The sequence below is a fragment of the Cebidichthys violaceus genome, unplaced genomic scaffold (assembly GCF_023349555.1).
Source record: "Cebidichthys violaceus isolate CVI_PGR_0920_01 unplaced genomic scaffold, fCebVio1.0.p SCAF_4, whole genome shotgun sequence".
In the NCBI taxonomy this organism is placed as follows: Eukaryota; Metazoa; Chordata; class Actinopteri; order Perciformes; family Stichaeidae; genus Cebidichthys; species Cebidichthys violaceus.
The window spans coordinates 11582810-11600718 of record NW_027176594.1 but is presented as its reverse complement, the minus strand read 5'-3'; the positions used below and the strand labels follow the sequence as shown (position 1 = coordinate 11600718).

General features: G+C 39.8%; 1 protein-coding gene across 1 annotated transcript in view; it reads left to right on the top strand.

Annotated features, from left to right (window-relative positions):
• The window catches only part of sorcs3a (sortilin related VPS10 domain containing receptor 3a), a 232958-nt gene that overhangs the window by 199654 nt on the left and 15395 nt on the right, over positions 1-17909 (top strand). The window contains exons 19-22 of the mRNA XM_068726990.1: positions 3189-3375; positions 6712-6845; positions 8268-8391; positions 8921-9033. Of these exons, the coding sequence (XP_068583091.1) occupies positions 3189-3375; positions 6712-6845; positions 8268-8391; positions 8921-9033 (558 nt within the window). The remainder of the gene's footprint in view (positions 1-3188; positions 3376-6711; positions 6846-8267; positions 8392-8920; positions 9034-17909) is intronic.

The window sequence follows — 17909 nt, the reverse complement described above, 5'->3', positions numbered from 1 at the left end:
CTTTACATTGAGGATATTAAGTAATGAAATAATTTTGATATTTACAGACAACATCTAGAGAAATCAAAGCTGACTACAGTAATTATTTTACTCATGGATCAAGTTCTAAACAAACCAGCTGTCTACAAGGACTCCTTGAAAAAAGTTCCTTGAGTTTTTCAAATTTAGTTAATTACCAGATTAGTGTACAATTCTGCTCAACAATGAGCATCAATGCATGTTTTATGAAACAAATAGTGTTCTGCTGCATTGGTTAGACAAATCTTTTGAAAACACCTATAATAATTCCATATAAGAGACGTAAGTACTTTAAGTCTGGACAAGGAGTTATTGAAAGAACTTTAACTGCTATGTAATCATTTCTAAGTACTATGATTAAATAGTGTAACTATACACTTTGATGAAAATGAATATAGATTTGCAAAGAGCAAGTAAGTGCAAAGAATGGATTGCGAGTGCTCATAGCATTATGAACTGTGCATCATTTGCAACCGCGGTCGGCCCCGTCTCGAGGTTCAGTTCACAAAAGATATTGTGCTGATGTCACAGCGCAAAAACACCAATAAAGTTTTGCAGCTGAGTGCAATTTGCCCAATTTCTTGTGTGTGATTGCGATTATCCATGTGGCAAAGTATGAATGTTGCCTTCGCGCCAAGAACACAGTAGGCAGAACAATGGCAGATAGAAAAAGAAAAAATCCAATTTTCAGACCGTGTGCTACAGGTCCTGACCAATGAGCTGGACAAAGAATTTAAACGTGACGCGGATAAACTGTATTTAGGATTCAATATCTCAGTCTGTCAGTGCTGTTAGTGTTTTCAAACCATCAGCCTGAGACAATGCCATGATTTTTGGTAAGTCTGGGCGTGACACCCATTATACATGTGCTACAGTCACCCCCTTACTCAGTTACCTCTCTCTCTATTCTTTGTAAATTGGAACGTTATTTGAATGGGGCTCATTTGCACGGAAAGGAGTACGAATCATTTTTATATATTTGCAAATAGCAGAGGAGTACTGTTTTTTTTTTTTGGTCTCAGTTGTGCAGGTTAAGGGGCCATAAAAGCCACACAATCCTTTTGCGATTTGGCCGCTGAGTGATTCCTCACTGCCAGTTTTTAATGGCAAATCTTTGTCACTCGCCTGATTCTCCTTGGTGTCACCTTCCTCGGTTTGTGTAAATCCACCTGAAATCAATTGGTGCAACTTACAGTCATCAAGTAAATCTATTCTATGAACTGTATCAGGTTAGCTGCTCTCCCATAAGCTCCCGTAAGCTTCAAGGATTTTGCTCTGATTGAGCCCACAATGATTTGCGTTTTTTTTTCTTACTAACTACAAAGCAGTTTTTTAGCTTTTCACTATGCAGTTATTTGTGATCATGTTTCCACAGTCGTTAGTTCTTGTAAGAGTGAAATTTATCTTGAACTATTTTTCATTTAAGTAGCTGACTGTGGGCAGTTGGTGTATTCCTGGAATAGCCACTCGTCTATACAGACAACCAGGACGTTTTTTCTGAAGTCATGAATCAGATAGTGTGCTTCCTGTGAGACCCTGTAGTGCTCTTAACAAGCTCCATTAGTTTTGAGTTTGTGGATGGTTCAATATAAGTAAATGGTGAGAGCTCTCAGGCAGTAGAAGGTTTGCAGCAGAAAAAAGTTGAGAACAAAACATTCACACAACATAACCTTTTAAGATGACAAAGAGTTGTGTATTTACACATCCAGCAGTCACGTAGCAACAATAGTCACTATTCATATGGAGCTGTGTTGGGTGTCACCTGATGAATGTAACGCTGCTTACAAACCTGTTGTTGAGTTCATTAGGTCCAGACCCAGGGACCCAAATGATAATATGGTGCTTTTTAGTTCTGGTCCAGTTTACTTTTTACAAACAAACCAAGAGGAGTAAAGATTGATACAGACCAATAGGTAACTCCTTTATTGCAGAGTTTAGGTGATTGTCAACCTGCATCATCAGGACCCACAAGGGGAAATTAAATTCTCTGACTGACAAAAGGTTATGCAGAACTTCTGTTTTATTTATGAAGAAATAACTCATTATAAGCATTATTAGTGTAATTAAACATGTTATGAATAATGACTAACAGGTAGCGACAGGATTTTACAAAAGCCCCATTGCTACTAGATGACGGGTGTGGACATAAGGCGTCTTGTTCAGTAGTGATTCGGGGCTTATTGCTGAGGATCGCTGTCACTCTTTTTAATGAACATAAATAACTCACAGTGTTGGATACAAGCACAATAGAATTAACATCTTTTGTCCGATAAAGCAGTTTGAGCAGTTAAGCTTTTGAAATCATGCTAAAATCATATATATGCTGTCATAAAGTCCTGTATTTGGATTGTTTGCTTTCACACCAAAAATAAACCACAAAGGAGTCCGCTTAGAAGCGAACCGTGACCAACGTTTTCAAGCAGCCTCAGTTCAGTTGTTTGGTATGGATTCGATTGACAGCTTGAACACCAGCCAAACAAACCGTACTAACAGGGCAAACGGACCTGAGTTTGAATTAATTGAACTAAACAGGTTATATGAAAGTCGACTCTCATTTAGTTCCACCAACTCAGTGAAGCTGCTAAATGGTCTCTATGTTCACCAGTTTGTCTAACTGTGACACCTTCCATTTACACATTGCCATTTGGTACACTAACTTCATGAAATAAGTATTGATGAGCTGCTTTAAGAACAAATAGAAATTCAGTGTCTCCTGAAACTTAACTCATTACAAACAGGAAAGTTGTTCAACTTTCTCTGAATATCAATTTTATTGCCAACGTATAATAATATGTTTAGTGATGTATATAAATATATGGATCTGGCCTGCAATAGGGTGCCGAGGGGCCCATCAACCATTTTCTAATTTAAATAAAAAATGAATTGAGTCACATAGTTTTTTTGGTTTGTTTAGTGTAAATAATGTTCCTGAGTGCTAAAAACATTACAATAGCTTGTTTATTAAAAGAAGAGAGAGTGCCAGAGGGTCCCCGGACCCCATGACAGAGGTCTAGGCTAAGCCCCTCATGTGCTTGGCCTCTTTTTTGCCATAGTTTTCACCCGGCAAAGCAAGTCGTCCACTCTGTGGTGGCAAAGGTGGTTTCATGTGCAAAAGTGATGTCAGTACATAGTGTTCATCTGTAGCTGAATGAGGCCTTGCTGTGTTTCAGGGTGACTCTCTGCGCACCAACATCCAGCTGGATTTCGGTGATGGCACAGCCGTGTCCTACTCCAACCTGAGCTGGACCGAGGAGGGGATCAAACACATCTACAAGTCTGCTGGAATTTTCCGTGTCACAGCTCTGGCAGAGAACACGCTGGGATATGATTCCACAACACTCTTCCTGCATGTCACATGTAAGTGCTGCTGTTTCAAGTTCACATTTTGTTAGTAAGTACATTTTCATGGTTGCTTGTTGGATTACCTCTCAGGCTACATACAGGCTGAGGCTGCGCTTCCTTACTGGGGAAGGTTGTTGGGACTGTATGGCATCTGGAAGGACTGTTGCAGACATTGGCCCACTCAGGGCTGGAAAAGATGCTGCCAATGTAGTTTTTGGTTTAAAAAAACATTTAACCAATATTTGTTTTCATTGTTAAAGGTTCGATATAAAGGATTCAGATTATTAACAGCATGACAAACAACTATTCCCAGTGTAAAGATATAGTGGAGTTGATCACACCACGACCCGTCGTTAGTCAAACTTCTCCATTAAAAACTCCAGTAAAATATGCACAACTTTTCAGTGCCAGGCACAGAGTCGCACCTCTTGTCGATGTCCCACTTGGCCCCAGGCAGCCAATCAAATCAAGACAGCGGCTGTCGTTATTGCATCACAACTGACGTACATTGCCAATGCGTGGCCGTGACTAGCTAGACTCCTCGGTGTGACCAGCCCCTAATGTTTAGAACAAAGATGAAGTAATCATTAGCTGCTAGCTGTTGGCTCAGCTGTCTCCATGTTTAGAGTTTTGTGCAGGCAATAGCTATGCTCTGAATTCCGTAATGAGCCCCTTTCATGCTATAACTGTTCAAAAGACACTAAAAGAGTGCTGCAGGGATGACATATTTTTGTCATTTCTGATTCAACCAAGAAAGTTAGCCGAACCAAGAAAGTTAGTCGAGGTTTAGTTGTCTCGTTTAGACACTTTTTTAAGACACATAAAAGCTTCTAAATTCACCAAAAAGGTATTTACTGACCTATTTTATATCGTAGAACTAAGCATAAAAATCTCTGCAGCTTGTGTTAAACACATACCTTATTTTAGACATATAACCAAAAACACATTTAGAAAAAACATTGACTTCTAGATGAGTGAACTCAAGGTGCAAATATGTCATTTTGGGGGTTTAGAACTCATCCTTGCAACACTAGGGCATTGCATTAAAACACAGGGCATGACTGCAACATTATCCATAAAATGATAACATCATAACTTCCATGAGGGTAGGATATTTTTTGCTGCTAAAATGTGTTCTGCTGAATGACAGCCACACTGTTGATCCATGCTAAACTCATCTAAAGTGAACTGCACTGACCTTATACACAGGATTGTGTAATAAAGCAGCTGTGATAAACATAAACAACTTTTGGGAGAAAGGTCATAACCAACTTGCTTGTGCAGAGAATGAGATTTGGGCTGCAAGGCCAAGTTATCTGAGGATAGAACACTCAGAACAATGGCTGATTTTAAAGTGGAGCAGATTTTACAGAGCTACAGGCACAACGAAGTACAGCATTGTCATGCTTTCCTGTTCCATTCAGACAGCAATTTAAAAAAGTATAATTTTAAGTTTCCAAGGGAATAATACAGGCTCTTTAAAGTATTTGTTGAATCTTCTCTGTGTCTTGCTTGATTCTCGTTCATCGATTCGTTCAGTCCATTTTAATTCAACCACTTGCCATCCTGATATGTCCTGTATTTTTACATTTCTGATGGCAATAATTTTAGCTGGGAAAATGCCAAAAAAACACTACAATGATTTCTCGGCTTAGTGTATTTAATACCAAATGACTCTTCTTTTCTCATTCACACACATATGCATGCACACACACATACACACACACACACACACACACTCTGAGCATCTCAAAGTGGGGATAAAGATTAGTTCTGGTTAAATAGGATGAGAGCTAACAGAAGCCTTGGCGAGACGAACACCCCAAACCACAGCACTACACAAACCTTTCGTTGGAGTATTTCCAAGAAAGTAGTGTATCACATCCGTCCACGGCAGAGGAACTTCATCCACGAGATTAGTGTAATGCAACATAGACCCCTGTCAGGTCCTATTAGGTTCTTAGTGGGGAGGTTTGCAGATTTATCCAAAAGGTGTCATGTCAAAAATACATGATGGCCTCAACACATTTTCAATGTTAGAATGGGACTTTTTTTAGTTGCCATCACAGACGGACCTGTTAACATAACAACACGATTTTGCTGTCACCACTTTATACTGTCAGTCAACGTCAGTAAAACATTTGATCGTCTGTCATTTTAAATTGCAAGACAACTTTTTACTGATCACTTGAGACATGATACAATCGCTGCCTTCCCAACCCCACTGCTTTTGGCCCCATCTGCCCACCCCAATGAAAAATGGACGCCACTGGCTTGCAGATGCAAAAGATGGAAGATGTTCATTGTACTCAAGCACAATGACATTTTTTTTTTTTGTTCTCACTAGGGTACTCAAAGCACAAGGTTAGGGAAAGATCATGGCCATGGCTAAAAGTCAGTGAAGATTGAGTGTGCTTGGCCTTTAACTGCAGGCCTCTGAATCACCCATCCCAGACTTGTTCATATATACATAGATACAACATACAATATATATATTTTGTGGTGTAGTGATGGTAGAGAGCAAATATGTTGATTGTCCCATTGACAAAATGTGCATGTGTCACTGATTTTGTGCTCATCGACGTCTGTTTGGAGAAACAATACTTGAAAAATGATGAGGGATGAGATCGACTTGGTTGTTTAAAGTCAACTTAAAGAAATAACAACTGTTAAATGCAAGTTTCTTCAGTGGTGATGACTGCTACTACAGCCTCCATGTCAACTGACAATGATGTTAGCGGCATGGATATGTAATTACCCCCCCGAGTGAAAAAGCAGTTCACTCTGATAATCAGGCTAGGATGTGTTTACATTCTTATAATCTAACCAAAGCTCAGTTCTAGCTGTAAACATTTGTATGTCCCTGGGCAAGACACTGAACCACAACTTTCTCCCAATGTGTTTGTATATGAATGAATGAATGAGAGGCCAGTCGTAAGGTGCAGTCCATTTACCATTCCCTTATTTACCTATTCGGTTCAGGGTGTGGGGGATGGATCCTATCCCAGAATGCAGTATGCAAGGTAAAAGAAACCACACTGGACAGTTTATCACAGAGCTAACACACAGAGAAACATAGTCACACTCAGATTCACACCTTTGGACTATTTTTCATTTCACCTGAGGTGCAGGTCTTTGGACTGTGGGAGAAAACCTGAGTGCACTGAACTGTCATATAAAAGTGATAGTGTTTGGAGCATTTTCTCTCCCAGAAGCGAGCTTCACAAGTACTCAGATATGTAATCTGGCCAATTTTCTTTTTTCTTATTTGAATGAAAAGCATACTCTCAATTGTGCCTCATTAGAAGTCGCCATGCATAATATCAGCTCCTCTGTGGGTTTCTTTCTCAGGTCCAGTGGAGCATGTCCGGCTTCTCACTCCCTTCGTGGTCATAAAGAACAAGGAGGTGAACATCACAGCAGTGGTCTTACCCAGCCACTCACGTACTGTTACTTACTTCTGGTGGCTAGACAACAATACTGAGGTAATCTTTCCAGGACAAGGCAAATTAATACACATTTCAATCTAACGTTTATATTGCATGCTGGCTTTTATCTGTGTAATTGTAATTCATATCTTTTATAAGTCAACCATTATCATCAAGTCATTTGTAAAACATCACCTTGATAACAGTACAAGTTTGGGCTGCTTTTGTCAACATTGAGTGGGATTTTGGAAATATTGTGAAAACAATGTCACCAAACCAGCTGTCATTTTATGGTCAACAATACAGATACAACTGAGTAAACCTCGTTGTATCCACTCACATATTATTGACTCATTAATCTGAGAAATATTTGATTGACATGATTGTATTCAATGGTTGTTAGGGTAACGGAGGACCTACTTACCTTGAAGTCATCATCATTGACATGGACGTTTCAATTTGTTTTATGTTCATGACTCTTTGTAGGTTGCAAATTTATTAAACATTTTATTTTTGGTCATTTGATGCAGATATGAAGCTTTTGTATGCTTATGATGTTTTTTATAATGCACATGTAGTAGTTTTACAGTTTTTCACGGGTCTCTAGCAAGGTTACGAGTGTAAACTGGAAACTGTCAATCTAATCTGGTAACAGCTCTGACCATCCTGCAATGGGAATTTGAATGGGAATTTCTGTTCTACATCTATTCAAATTCTATGCCTTTTACACAATTTTAACTTTGTCAGTGTCCAAGGTTGCTTCCACTTGGCTTCATTCTTGGGACTTATAGATGTCTATACGTTTTGAACCACATTTTTCCAACTACCTTTTCATCAAGACTAAGGTAGCTTTCACACAGCAAGCGGGTGCCGCTGTGGCTGCCTGTCCACCTCGTATGAGCTCATCATTCTGTGAAATAAAGCAAAATGACACAATCAATATAGCGAAATTCAAATTTACCTGATGATGCCATTGGATGTGAGATTGTGGTCTCATGCCTGCAAAAGAGAGCTGGGCTCTCCTTAACTTCCCTTAGTAAAAAATTATAGAAAAGGTATCCCAAAAGTAACGATGTCCAAGATGATTTATTGGGACTTTACCCCTTTGCTTGACAGATAACAATGTAGAAATTAGGGAGAGGCAGAGAGAGAGGTATGATATGCAACAAAGGTTGCTAGGCTGGAATCAAACCCGGGAGGTTGCAAATATGTGGCATGTCCTGTAACCACTCGGCTACCAAGGTGTTTCACCACACCCACACACACTACTTTAACCAAACTTCATGAATATTGCTCTCCAACAAATCCTGGTTTTCCAAAATCTACAAGTCACATCACTGTGGACTGTGTATGAGGAAACAAGAACCAACCAGGAAAACACCACCCTGGTTGGAGGCGAGGTAGCCAAAAAATGTCTGGTGAATAAAGCATGCACCATTAGCTTGACAAAGTGTGTCCCTGAACCTTTTGCTCTTGCAGCCCGTGATAACGTTGGACGGGAGTATCTCACACACCTTCCCCAGCGACGGAATGCACACCATCACTGTCCAAGTGGCTGCAGCCAACACCATACTGCAAGATACCAAGACCATAGCAGTCAAAGGTCAGTATTTCTTTTCTATTTGCGTCCTGGAGCTTACTACTGTGAACATGTTTTGTTGAATATGTTCGAAACATGCAGTCTTATGGAAAGCAGTTAAATATTTCAGAATACATCAATTTAGTCTGATATTTGTACCATCATATATAGACTCTTCCATGTGTAAAATGCTTTTGAAATAAAACTGCTCCTACTTGAATAGAATATGTCACATTACTGTTAGAACCTCTAAAAAATGTGTCTTCATTTGATATGAAGTAATCCGGCAGCAAGTATCTGTAAAATGCAGTGATTTATTACCTGTGGATGGGTTAGCATAAAACTGTGACATTTTCTAATTATCTAGAAGTGCATCTGGTACATTTAGCCAAAGGGAAGTGCAGGGGATATGAGAAACCCTCCTCCTTTCATCAAGTGTTAACTACCTGAAACTCAACTTGAGCAAAATGACAGTTGGCACAGCTCCCTGAGAATAATGCCCCTGGATCCGAGTGAATTAATGGCCGATTTTCCCCCCGACTCTCCTCGACAGATTTCTTCAAATCTCTACTTTTATCTTTCTCCCCTAATCTGGACGAGTTCAACCCCGACATACCCGAGTGGAGACAGGATGTGGGGAGAGTAATTAAGAAGGCTTTGCTCCAAGTGAGTGATTTTCATTTTCTCTGTCCTCCCCTCTCTTTCATCCATCCTTCTGTCTGTCTTCAACTCCTTTCCTTTCTGTCTTTTTTATCCTCTATTGTCTTACTCACTCCACTATTTCTCATTAGTTCCTATGCTCCTATTACCTTTGCTGCCCAATACTCAGTGGTGCGGCAAGAGAACGCCCTCGGGTCACCCTGTGATTCATCATCAGACAGGTGTGAAGACGCCTCCGCTTTCCTTCTCACTCAAGATGGCTTCATGAGCACTAATTCTTTAATTTTTAAAAGTCGCCAAATCAAATGATCTCAGAAGCATGGGGGCCTGGTAGGGACCTGTGAGTGACGACACCTGTCACCACGTCTAATGTGTGTGTTTGCGTGTGTGTTAGTGTACTTGAATGTAGGAGGGGTGCAAGTGCTCTCAGTGTGTGTGGGAAGCTCACCCGGCATTGTTAAGTGCTACTCATCTCCCCATTCACAGCTCATGAATAGCGGACTGCATTTGGTTGTGCTGCGCTCTTGGCCATCTTACCAACATATTAAGCATTAGAGCTGCAGGTGGGCGCTTTTGGAGAAATATTTAAATGGATGAAGGGGATCTCATGAATAACCTGGACAACCCAGACTCGGGTCCATGCTTCTGAGCTGAGTGATTTGCCTTTTCCTAGATTGTGATGCCTTTGTAAAGCAATTTAACAGAAAAAAAACATTTTTAGTTTTTCCTTCTGAGACCAGAAGTAACAAGTTTCTGATAAATGATTTAGATCAAATCGATGGTAACAGCCCTGTAGACAAACTGCTTGGGTTTATTTTTTTTAACTCATTCATTTAGGGTGCAACTCTGAGCCAAAGCTCAGAACATGCCAGTTTGATTTTGCTTCTATTTTATAGTTTGTCTCAGGGCATAGTTCACATTATTGTAGTGACAGTAACATGTTTCAAGCAGTGGGCTGTCAGGGCCAGCTAAGCCTTCTCTGCTGGCCTAAACAGAATCACAAAGTTATTGCTATTTTATAATTTTTCACAAATACACTGCAAGTATTATAATTCCCCCCCCCATCAGCTTATTTTCTCATTGCACAGCTTCTGTCTTCCTCAGTTGCTCTGCTTCCAGCCTGCAGCGCTGTTTCCAGTGCAGCTTGTTTTAAGTAGATGTCACGGAGGGAACTCTGGATGAGGACTCGGACGCAGATGTTAAGGTTAAACTGACAATCTTTTAATTACAACAAAAAGACTCAGGAAAATCCCTGGAAACAAAGCCTCTTTTAGCGAGGCAGGAAAACAAACTCACAAAGCAGAACTAAAAAAACTCTGATTTAACTCAAAGGGCAGTAACGTAAAAACGGCAAAAGCCAAACCAAAAATCACTTCGCAAGGAAGGTAAAATGCTACAAATAAAAAAGCAACATGAAAAAAGTACACATGAGGGAAGTGGGGGAGCAGGTGGAGACAATCAGGAATCAGGGAAGACAATCAGACTGGTGACACATGAGGAAGGGCAAGGAACCTGAAACGAGAGGAGTTAATTTCCAAAATAAAACAGGAAGTCACAAAACAAACGTGGAGACAGGACAAAAACCCAACTTGACACACAGGTGTGACAGTAGAGCTCTTATCCAATCAGTTTCAGCCTCTAGGTCTCTATGTAAGGAGAGAGGCTCGAGGTCCTCCAGGTAGACTTTGCAGATTAAAGTAAATGGGGACAATATTGTTGATTGTCACCGTCTTCAACCAATCAGATCTTTAGTTTGACATGTTGGGCGTATTCGTTGATGTGCCAGAGCTGTCTAGGTAGCCTGCTAAGTACGTCAGCATTAAGGTGCGCCGTGATTGGTCAGTGGGCCAGCGTGACTTTTGTCAAACAGAAAGCTAGCTAGCAGATCTTAGTGTTTAGTAAGAGTTCAAGTTGAAACATTTGTAAGAAGTTATTACATTGACATGACATTTTTAGCATTTTTAAACGGATTCCTTGAGAAGGACATTTCCAGAAAAGCTGGACTTCGTATCAAAGGGTCGGTCAAGCCCACAGCTAGCAGCTCTGACCCAGCATGGAAAAGGATTTGTAGGAACGGTATTTCTGGCTGACAGCGGCGGAGAAGCGTTGCACATTTTATGTCTAAGAATGCGTTTCATTTGCAACTGAGCTCTTGGTGTTTGGAGCTGTTTGGAGCTACGCTACGCTAACCAAGGCAGCTACACGACAGGACACGCACAAGCTACGTGCTTTTGAAAACTTTTGGAGAGACCTGAGTAGACTTTTTAAGTGAAGAGCAGCTGTGGTAAGTTAACTGATGTTGAGGCTTTACATCGGCAGTAGCGTTTCTACAGTGTTCATTTGTCTATCGTGTCGTTTTTATGAATAATATGAATGGCTTGTGCTCTAGCGCCCCAGTGTTGCTGTATTGATTTGTTGCTTTGTTGTCATATAAATATATGTGACTGGTTCTTGTGAGTTTTTCTTGTCATTGTCTTAATTACATTGATTTGGACTATATGTATTGTCCGTTGAGCATCCCGTCATGCGCGGGGTTATTGTCCGGACAATTTAATCCGTTTGGGCTGTTGTTTCCCCACTAGCTTAGCTGCGGTGCCGCAGCCTCAGCTGTTTTTTGTTATTGTTCCGGGTTCAGAGGTCACAAAACCTGTTGTCTGTTACGTAAGTGCAGTCCACCGAAAAAATTATATTTCCCACAATTTAACCTAATGCATTTTCCAAATGCACTAGTATTATTCAAATGTATTGTTCGGTTCTTAAACCTCATACCAAACGGCTTAATACGAGTGTTATTACACCCCTAGAAACAAATAACCATAGCTGCGGCATCATAATGAGCTTATTAGGAGATGACTCAAGTAGGACAGCACAGAAGGCCCAGGTATAAAATGCATGGCCCACCACTGGTTTCAAGTCAATAAAGTTTGCTCCTTTAATTTTGTAATCTCTTCTATATTTCATAAGAGAATTTGATCAAAACCTGTTGTTATGCTCCCCGGCACAGTAGCCATAAAACGAGGATGGATTACTGCCTGTCTTTGGGTCTGAAGGCTCCACGTTCACGTTGTGGCAGCATAGTTGTGCATACAGTCATTCGTGCAGTACCACCAAAAATGACCAATTCAGGAAATTACCTTGAGGCTCATAATACATGGAAATCATAAGTGCGTTAACCCTCTCGTAGAGTTAAAACCTACTTTAAATCCTTTATTATTCCATGTTCTATCTTGCGCACATAGTGCATCATAGTAAAATGGTTAAAGGATAGATCACATTTGTTCAAGTCTGTCGAAGAAAAAAATACTCATTTGTGTTAATATGCATTTAAAGAGTTATTTTCCTTCTTTTCATGACCAGTTGGGAGAGCAGCAACCAGTAGCTCTTTCAAGTACATATGGCATGAGAGTATTGTACAAAAAGATAGGTTCCCCCATTTCAAGTCTGTCTTAAAACAATAGTCAGGTGCCCATATGAACACAAAAACAGGTTTTGCTTGCTGCAATCATTCCTATTGTTCATACTGGCCATTAGTCACAGGCCATTAGTTAGTAATGGGAGACAAAATCCAAAACATTAAATTCAATTTGATTTTTGACGCTCAATATCCCAAATTTGCCTCAGAGGGCTTTGCAATCTGTATGGCACACATCGGGTAATCAGATATATTCTATTCTTTATGTTCTCCTGGACAGCATTTCCTTGCTGAGGTGCAGTGGAGGGATAGTAACACAAAGAGCTCCATCACTTGCATTGAAATTGATGAATGAAATACCTTGGGATATATATATATATATGAAACAAAAAATATCAGTGCTGTACAGGGGCAATTATAATCACATCAACCAAACCATAGGAAAGGATATGGATAGAGTGGATTTTAGCAGCAATGCAAATGTGGTGAGAATGAACATTTTGCCATGGCTATTGTGTTTATTTCAATCCCTGCCAAAACAATTTTCAGAATGAGATGAATTAATATCTTTAGTTGGAGAAGAAAGAAGGCCATAGTCTAATACACTACACTCAAGTTGCCAAAGGACAAAGGAGTTTAGCGCGTCAACATTTTGAGACATATTTCTATGCAGCCCATATTCGACAACTAATTAATCGGTGTCATGATAGCTTTATAGCTAGGAAAGAGGTTGAGACTTTTATCCCTGGATACCATGATCCAAACACTTTTTGGAGAAGAAGCACAAACTAGCCATACCATGTGTATAATTGTTCCAATATCAATATTTAAGTTCAAAATCTGGTTTACTCTTACCAGACATCTTACATTGAAAAAAGGACAAAGTGTTGCGATGGATGGCTCGGGATAGTAAATCAAACCAGGCATGCATGCTTCAACATTTCAACGGTGGATGAAAAAAATGTTTTATTTAAAACCTAAGTGGGAAAAGCAATAGCAGCACTATAAATATCCACAAATTCATATAAATGGAGATAAATTAACTGGAAAAAATAATTAGTTTCTTTAATACGCCTAGTATAAAAAGCAAACAACTTGTAAGGCAACGAACATGTTTGAGGCAATGTGGCAATACATATGCAAATCATGCACATATCTTCTGGAGTTGATAGAGGGTATTCAGTATTGCATGAGGTATTAGGATATATAATCTCCAGAAATATTCCATTATATACCTGGACAATAATAATAATTTATTTCTTAAAGGTTAAAGTCCAACCCACAGCTGGCAGTAAGTCCATTACAAGAAACTGGCTCGTAACGGACTGACCCAGACATAAACAGTGGCTACATATAGTACAGGAAATATTGGCCACACGGTTGTATAGCGGCTAGCACCGTTTCCTCACAGTGTGTCTCCATGGGTACATCCCGAGTCTCTTAATAGTCATTTCCTCGATCCTCGCTTGAACCGGAAGTTGTTCTGCGCTGCCATATTGACAGCCGTCCCAAAGCTCTTATTTAGCTCGGAGGAGCGAGGAGAGAGGAGGGATCGAGGAGGAGCCATGAGCGAGGACCCATGAGAACAAGCTTCCAGGAAGCATTTTAACAGCAGACACGCCCCCTCTTTGTTCATCAGTTATGTGATTGGACGCTGGAGCCGATCGGACTGATACGATTTTTTTCAACATGTAAACAGCGAAGACGGATCGCAGATTAAACTCAAGCTTTATATTTGATGTTTTCTGATTCAGTGTCTGGTTTAAATATATGTTCATTGTAGACTGAACAAAAAAAGGACCAGAAACAACTTTTTTCATTTGTTAGAAAGATTTGTCTTTTCATGATCTGATATTTCCCTCAATAACTTTTATTATGGAAACAATTGAAGTCAGAGAGAGCTTTTTACATCATTTATCATCATTTCATTCAGTCACGTGAGGCTGATCATTCCTGATTGTCTGGTTTAATGAGTAATATAATTTAAGAGAAACCATAATCATTTTCTGGGTTATTTAATAATCACAGTCACAATTTCAAAACTTACAGATGCAAATAATTCATAAATATGACAAACGCATTCTGCCATAGAAATCGATCCTGTGCTTATAAACAGAACACAGTTTGTTAAAGAGGTAACAGACTACAGAGAGAAAACACCTCTACAGTGATGATTAATGTGTGTCTTTATTAGTTATTAGTTACTTTTATTAAGTACAGTGATCATGTGTGCAGACACAAACTATCAAAAGTTTCTCCAGCTGATCACTGTGATCAGCTGTGATCAGTGGCCGCCGTCATCAGAAACAGACGTCGCTTCATGTGACGCTTCAGAGGACTGGACGTCTCATGTCTCTTAAAACATATTTCCTTGTTCCTCTCTCCTCGCATGGTTTCCTCCATGCATCCCTGGTGGGAGGGACTAAGACGCAAGAAAAGGACCCAAGTGAGGGAAACGGGGATGCAATTAAGAGACTTGGGACGTACCTCATGTGTCCGCCCTGTGATAGCCTGGCGTCCTGTCCAGGGTGCCTTAGGCCAATGCCCAGTGATAGGCTCCAGCCCCCCCCGCAACTCTGAGCGATAATGGATAGATGGAATATTTGTGACCTAAGCAAAAAAGAGGATGCGTTTAAGAGAAAAAGGGAATAATGGATTAGGTTTACAAGTAAAGACAAAGGCATTGTAGATTTTCTGTATACTGCATCTGACACGCGGTAGGGGCAGGGACCCAGATGCAGACTCAGAGACACAGAAGATGAATACAATACAAAACAAACTGAGGACTCAAGTAACAGACTCAAACATTAGAGAGGCTGAAATTATACAAAAAGGTTGAATGCAAGGAATTCAGCATAGATATATGCATACTGCTCAGACAATGAACAACCCGCTAACAACATATAAGCTACCAATGAAGATCCTCCACACTCTCAGCAAGAGTTCACTGACGGTATCGCAAACAGGTTTGCAACTACTCCCATGGAAAGCTGTCACCTAGAGAGAGAGAGAGAGAGAGAGAGAGAGAGAGAGAGAGAGAGAACAAGCCAGGCACACAACATTTCCACTATAAGGAGACTAAAAAAATAAATCAAACACACACTCACACAGGGCTCACGGGGGTGGAACCGTGACAACATCAGTAGAACATCAGTAGTTATAGAATGTATGCTCATTTTTGCAGTTTAATCAAAAACAAAGTGTTATTTACTCATTAATACATTCTGTACAAAATGCACAGAGAAAAAAAAAAAGAAGACGCAGTAACAGCTTGAAAATAACACTCCTAAACACTGCATATTGTGAGTTGTGTGAAGTTCCTCCTCTAAAAAATCAAACTGTCTGGTTCAACTACTTTTCTTCTCCATAACATCATAGTTACCATCTGCACTTGACTGCTTGAGTGTTCACACAGAGTTCAGTCTTTCCCGTTGTGTCGGCAAAGCTTATTCAGCGAGGAGAATCCTCAAAGTAAAACAAAATGAAAATTTGAGTTTGTGATTTGATTCAAAATGATAGAAAACAGGGTTCAAATCGCTTTGCTGCATGGCGTCCCCTCTCTCTCCGCCTTTCCTGACTGTCGCTATCACCATAGCTTGTCCACTAGTGGATGAGGCAACTGCTGTTTTATATAAAGAACCCTGATGAATTTAAATAGGTCCATTCAGGTTCATCCTGGTCTCCAAATAATGAATGCATTGTAAATTACGTTTTTAGGGAAACATATTTTCTCCGGGATTGCGTTCGTTTTTGACGTATCACATACAAGTTTCCTATCAAAGTCCACAGAACTCCACATAGAGAGGATGTCGAGGTAGATGAGTCAAACAAAGGGCTTTCACCCAGGAGACTACTGTTCATGTAAAACCTAAAGTAAATTGACTTATTTTAATTTAAGTCTGCAACTGAAATAATGTTACAAACATACTTATTTGTTGTTTTTACCAAACCTTGCCAAGTAGCTTTGTTGCATTTTTGTTTTGTTTCAATTTACAATTTTAATCATGTGTAAAACTACGACTGTAATCTGGGAGAAAATGTGTTTTCCCTCGAAAAGAAATTGAGTTTGCAGTTTAGTTGTATGGTTGTGTAATATGATTACTAAGGATGAACACACTACACATTAGAGGGTTCTAAGAATGATCATAGAAGTAGGATTACAATACATAACCATCCTTGATGTGAAGTGTTAAATGAAACAGGGTTAAAATTCCAATACTAAACTTGTGGAATGTGGCTGATGTGTCACTTTTGTTTGTTTTCATCCCTTCACAGTTTGATATCAGCCACAAAGCATGTGAAAGGACTGTAGATCTGTTCATGATGCACGTTTTTTTGCCAGACAAACATTTTGTTGGGAAGGGTTATTTTTACACTACTTTGTTATGGTTGAGAACTCTTGCTTGAGACAGAGGCCAGTCCACAACTGATGTCTTTTCAACATAGTAAACAACTCCCCAACAGTAAAATAGGAGGATGAGAGTGGGAACAACTTACAATTAAAGTCAAGGTCCATTTAACTGAGGTGCGTGTTGTTGCCCTGTTGCTGACTCTATCAAGTTCTGACTTTGCACTCTTTGACAAGACTCATTTTGGTGCAGCTGCTTCTACTGGTCCTGAATGCACATTCGGTAATGGAGGTTATTTCATTCCACCTTGTATATCTTCAGCCACCTCCCTCTCATATTCACTTAACGTTTCTCAGCTCAAACTCATGCAGTTCACAATGTTCATACCCCCATAGATGTCCTTGAAGGTTATGCAAGCTACCAAGCCATCATCTCCTTATTGCTTCCCCAAAGGCACCAAAATACTTCCTCATCTGACTGATGCATGGTAAATCATACAGAGTTGTGAAATATTTTCTTCTTTTTAAACAATTGTATTGTTGATAATTAACTTACTCTGAAATTGCAAAAAAAAAAGTTATTCCCCTCACAATTATTAAAAACAATCTTGATTTTAAGTAATATTAGGATTTTATACTTAGGCTAGGGTTAGCACTATATTGGCTTCAGTGATTAGAGATTGGAGGTAGTGGTATACTGTATAGCGGCTTACAATTTGTGAAACGTCTTTGCTCGCTTACCTTGCACAGCGTGGATTCTTGCAATATCAAATGCATGTACCAAGTACAGCCTCAGAGAGCTGCTCACAGAGGTGCCAGCATGGCTGAAGACATTTTTGCTGTTGAGCATGAACACTTGATTATTGCGATGAAGTGTTGCCTAAATATTACATAGAATTGCATCTAGTACGTCAAACAGGGTTTATCTGTATTAGATTTACACTAGAATTTACACTATGTAACCTCCGTGATCGTTTCTCCTCCTGCTTGCCATCCTAATCTGAAATCTGTATCCAGCAGTAGCTTTGCAGAGCTTCAAAAGAGAGCACTCCAAAACAGCTTTTTATTCTAATGACTGATTGCAATGAGAACAAACATGGTCAAAGTGTATTGATTTTCTGC